Here is a 5,786-nt window from a genome sequence, read left to right on the forward strand (position 1 = left end):
GACATGTCAACCTTTCCTTTTTCCCTGCTCATGGTCTTACTCTAACAAACCGTCTTACGGTTTCCGTGGCCCCGGGGAAGCAGTCGATTAGGGAACTGCGACACACAGCACTTGAGAAAAATTGAAAGTTGCAGAGAACAGTTTGGTTTAAACGCCATAATCCATCACAAACCAAAGATGATTGGATTAATTTTCAGTATCATATCAAAACTACAATTAATATAAAAATTTATTTGCAGTAGTGGCAAATTCCATTCATGTTCCCGTAGAACCATTTGTGGAGATTTTTATACAATTTTCAATATATCTTATATTAGGACTTGTAAACAATTTGATTTGCTATGGCATTTTATACTGAAGCCAGAGGGCACACAAAAGGTACAGTAATAATGCTAGAAAAGTTCATATGCTTACTCAATTTCAGTGAAAGTCCAAATACAAAAAAGTGGAAGAAAAAGCTCTTTTCATTCAAGAGCACTTTTAACAGCACAAATTCAAAGACCTTTAGGGACACCAGTACACAGGGGTGAGTGATTGTAGTGTGCATGGAAATAGTGTTCAGCGTTCACTCGGTTCATTAGTGTCTTTTAAACAAAACAAACAAAAACAAACGCAGTTTTACATATGTGCTAATCTAAAACAGTTGTTTTTATGAAGTAGCAGAAAACACTTTCCCCTAGGCAGTCTGCTGGAGTTTGAATTGTTTGTTTGGAAAGGTCAGAGATGAATCTCCTGGTCCTTAAATACCCATGACGAGTCACCACTGTTCCACATTGTCCAAATAGTCCTCCGCGGCTCCGTTTTCATCCCCGTCCCCCCACCACGGGTCTTCCACGTCCCCTTCGCCCTGTGTCGGCTCAGGAGCTGGCTGGGTGGTCCTGGGTGGTGCGGCGGGCCCTGTCCTCCGGGGCGGTGCCCTTGCGCGCAGCCGGCGCCTCTCCAGCAGGCGGCGTTGGCGCGCCTCACGGCGCTCCTGCTGCCGTGCGCTCTGGAAGCGCTGCAGGAAGAGATCGCGTGCGTACTCGTACAGTTCCACGTCCCAGCGGTTGAGCTCACGGATGCGCCGCTGGGTCTCGGCTGCCACCTCCACGCTGGCGGCGCGTGTGCCGTTCAGCTGCGTGAAGGGCGCAATGAAGGCCAGGCGGAAGGTGCGCTCAAACAGGTACTGCGTCTTGCGCTGGTACTCGGTGAGGCCGAAGAAGGCCATGCGCCGCAGGTTGCGCTTGGCGCTCTCCAGCAGGGCGGCACCGCGCTCACCTTCGCTCGTGCCGGACGAGTTGTAGCAGCCGACCAGGCTGAGGTCAGCTAGCATGCGCGTCTGCCGGTTGTTGGCCAGGTTGTGCGGGCACGCCATGAACTCCTCCAGCGAACAACCTGACCAGTCGTCGCCCGGGTAGCAGCTGGGCAGCTCAGCCAGCGTGGGCGCACGCCCATCGCACACGTGCAGCGAAGCCTTCCAGGTCGCCCCACGCTGCACGTGACGCCACTCGCTCAGGTAACGCCACACGGGGTCACGCAGGATGGTGATGTAGTAGTAGTTCCTGCAGTCAGAGAGACAGACGGGCAGACAGAGAAAGAAAAACAGACAGAGAGTCAGAGAGTAACATGAATATGTAAAGATCTGTAACCTGCTGACTGTGGTCATCCATGTGGGATCACACACGGGGTCCAGCTTTGCATCTGCTGTGATGAAGTAAATGGCTGACTGTTCAAAAATGGGGCTTAACTCACCCTACAAACATTCTTACTCATGTCCCCATCACTTGCCACTGGGCAGCATACACAATATAATTTTTTAATATTGTCATCATCACAGAGCTTACCTTTCAAATGTTATCAGGTTTCAAGAATTTTTTAAAAATCCATGACTAATATTCACATAGTCTGAAAAAGTGCAGACTGGCTCATTTCAGGTATTGTTTTTAAAACGTCAAAAAGAAGACAGTTTAAAAAAATATATTTTAAGGAATATCATGATGAGCTAAACTGGGGTATGAGTGGTGTCATGCATGGTTGCAAGCTGTTACAAGTCCACGCACCACCTGCAGATTTGTAGTTAATGCTTCCATGACAAACCCATTCAACAACTGTACAGCATGCTTAAACGAATCTGTCAGCATCAAGCACTTTATTTATCTTTTGGCTGGTGTGTGTGTGTGTGTGTGTGTGTGTGTGTGTCCTCCCCCATTGCAATGTCCTTTATTTGTGACTTGATTTGTATACCAGGTTACCCTACATCTTGATGGACTGCTCATCCATCAGACATGATCTGTTTAAATCCTTCACTGAGTCTCTCGTTGCTTTATTTAACTGCTTTTTAACAGTGACATCAATTAAGCTCTGGGTCATTAAGGCCTATTTTTAAACCAAAATAATATTAATAATTTTAAACCTTAATTATATTAAGCGCTATGAGATTGACACTGATTTAAAAAAAAATCGCTAATGTTTTGAAAGTATTTGTATGGACTGACAGAATGAACACATGGAGGTTTCACACTGCTCTCTTTTAAGAGTTCAGCAAAGATTGGACAATAAAGCTAGCGTTAATGTAAGGAAATGACTAGTACTTGAAATGTTTCCCCCGTGCAGTGATCATCTTAGGTAATGTGGTCATTAAATCGAGGACACATCATTGCTTTAAAAGAAAAGGAAGTTTAAATAAAGCAATAAGTGTAGTTGCTGCTGGTCCTAACCAGTCAGCTTTCACTCAGTTGCACAGTAACACGGTAGATCCGGGCACCCCTGCAGAACTTGAGATGACTCACCTGAAAGCTGCATGCTAAAACACAATATTGAGATATGCGCTGATATTTTTACACCACGCTCTCCACCCCCAGCTCATAAGACTTTGAGCACATCACTAAACAACTGCAATGGGTCCAGCACAGCAATGTCGCATTTCAAAATGGGATTAATACCGACACCGTGTATGGGTTGGGGTCTATGTGCTAAACTAAACACGCTAAACATTTATACTGTAGATTAAATCATTTATGCTGTTTAACTGCAACCTCATAGGGAAACACACACATTTCATCGTGCAGCCTGAGCTCTGGGTCAGATGTCCTGATTAGAGATCCAATCATGGGTAATTTAATTACCATTAATTCAATTACCTTCATCCTTTCTGCGTCCCACCACTATTCCACTGCTGTGAAGGAATCACATATAACCTACACATATTCCACACTGCTTTTTTTTCCCCACTATTAAGAACATGAAAGTGCCTTCAGTATAAGAACAACAGAAGTTGTCTCCGTGTGTTTTCCAACCGTGCTTGAAAACTGAATGGGACCGAGTGTAGCAGATGTCCTGGGAGAAGCAGGCCAGGGTCGAAAGAATGAATGGTTGTTATAATAGGACCCCTGCGGTTTGAGTTATCTAAAGAAAGACAAATGCTTTAGAGCTGACAATTACCTATTGATAGACTTTTGTCTCCATGCATCTGCCTTGCCAATGGGTTTTCACACTGAATAATGTGGGTAGATTGCAAATAATATAGGGTTGGGGGCATTGAGTTCACCCAAGTTGCTATTTTCACAAGAGCCATACACACACACACACACACACACACACATATTATATATATATATATATATATATATATATATATATATATATATATATATATATATATATATATATATATCTCATGTATAGGTATAGGAAGGCATGAGCTCTTGAATGAACTGAAGACTGTGACCGCGACAAGCAAATAAGAGAAAATGATCACGAATATAATGTTATCACTCACCTCGGAGATGTGTGCATTTCCGCTGACTCTCGGTTGTTCATAACCGATGGGACGCAGTTGGTCAGCTCCGTCCAGTCCGCATGCAGCCCACAACTCCAGCCAGTGGAGAAGCGAGAGAAAAGCCAGGTTTCCTTCTTACCCGGCCGATAGCAAGTACACTTCTTTTGGCCAGCATGACACTCGCACGGCCTCTCCAGCTGAATGTTGCGTACCAGATGACGACCGAATGTCGTGCCGCCCGTTTTTTGGATGTGGAGAAAAACGATGACATCGTCCCCCTTGATGTTAAAATCCACGACCCTGCCGAGATCGTCCGGGGTGAAATTGAAGCGCGGGACAAACCGTGCCAAAGCACCGTCTTCTGCAACATAAGGATCTCCCGCGCCGGCTGCGTTACGGCCGCCGATCCCGGCCGCACGGGAACCGGGCGACCCCCGTCCGAACTTGGAGGACAGCGACCCCAGGTGCAGCAGCTGACAGTCGGAGCTAGGACAGACGTACTGAAGCACGATGACGCCAAACAGGAGCACCATGAGCAGTGCGATGAGGAGGCGGCTGGAGCTGGACTTTTCATCCATCTTCTCGTCGGAAGATTGGAAGCATTACTCGGTCAGGCAGCCCCTGCCCGGGCTGGTGTTTTGATATTGCACACAACTGAAGGGGTTTGGCTTGCTTACCGCACAGAAGACGACGATTTAACTGTCGGCCACGAATCCTGCGTGCTGGCTCTCCGACATATCGACACACTTCGTCGAGAAGTGATATGGTTACAGCGTCACGTTTGTGGACCGCCTTTTAGTTGAACTACTCCTGCCATCTCCATCATGTTTTCGGACATCCTACTATGACCCTGACTCCCCAGCAGCCTTTGCGAGAGATCAACCTTTGTGTAGTCTTTTCCCCCCCCCCACCTTCAAAATAAAAGTTTGGGAACGGGGCGGCGGAAATGCCTTTCATCTCATATACATAACCCGATTTTTATGGTATACTCATCCTGGCAATACCTACTTCGCATGTACACTCATTGGCCATTTTACTAAGTACACCTCTATTAGAAGGTATGTTTAACGTGTTAAGTTAGTTGTAATTATTTGTTTACATACTTTTTATAGTATGTCGTAGTTTTTACAGGCCAGTCGGAAGCACAAACAATTACATTGTATAGTACAACTGTTGCCTGTGAATTTGTTCATAAAGTTTTGTTCATGAAGTCTTGATGCAGTATAAGGGTTACCCACCTATGCTGTTTGTCTAAATGTGGTCAGTTATGGATCAGAGTACCACTAAAGGCATGGACATTGTGATGTGAAATACCCACTTTGTTTCTCCCCTTCCCAATAGATCTACATGAATTTCATGGGGGTTTGTCCATGACTCACGGCAAATCAAGCTGAAAATGTAGATGGATTTCTTATGCAGTTGAGGGGTACCAGACTGCTCTGACTGGAAACAGAACAGACCTACTACACTAAGAAACAACTATGGACAACAAAAACTAAGGCAAAGTGATCAGAGCAAAGCAGAGTGCAGAAATAACATGACATAAGACATCAAATTTAAATATCTGCAGTCTTTATTTCCAAAAGACTCCGACAGGTTTAATATACCTTTTCTCTTACATTTTTAGCGTCTACCCCCCCCCCCAGTTAAGCCAATCCTCCGAAAGAGCAAATTCTGAACTGTTATATAACCACTTTCAGAGTACTCTAAAATGACTGCTCAATATTTACACCCTCCCCCCACCCCATGTAATCAAGTCTCTCATACTCTTTATCAAAGGTGATCCATTGTCCAGGTCTGCAGAGGGAGGGTGACTTCATTCTCTAGTTGAGTATTCCTACTAACGACTGCTGGATCAGGGGAAAAAAAAAAAAAAAAAAGCCATCCATCCCCTCCATTCAAGTGTCCATATCACCTCAACATTCGAAGTAACTAAAACAGCCACATTGTTACAATAAGACATTAACCATTCCAAGAGACACTGGTTTCTTCGTGTGCAAATGAGGAAAAGTTTGTGGGACACCAGGAA

General features: G+C 45.1%; 1 protein-coding gene across 1 annotated transcript; it reads right to left on the minus strand.

Moving 5' to 3' along the window:
- Positions 1-211: 211 nt before the first annotated feature.
- hs6st2 (heparan sulfate 6-O-sulfotransferase 2) lies at positions 212-4,647 on the minus strand. The gene is made up of 2 exons (XM_027013004.2): positions 3,758-4,647; positions 212-1,541 (listed from the first exon to the last, which is right to left on the minus strand). Exons 1-2 carry the CDS (start codon positions 4,333-4,335, stop codon positions 758-760), a joined length of 1,362 nt encoding a protein of 453 aa, XP_026868805.2. The 5' UTR covers positions 4,336-4,647; the 3' UTR covers positions 212-757.
- Positions 4,648-5,786: the final 1,139 nt, after the last annotated feature.

Source organism: Electrophorus electricus, chromosome 12 (assembly GCF_013358815.1).
Source record: "Electrophorus electricus isolate fEleEle1 chromosome 12, fEleEle1.pri, whole genome shotgun sequence".
NCBI classification, from domain to species: domain Eukaryota; kingdom Metazoa; phylum Chordata; class Actinopteri; order Gymnotiformes; family Gymnotidae; genus Electrophorus; species Electrophorus electricus.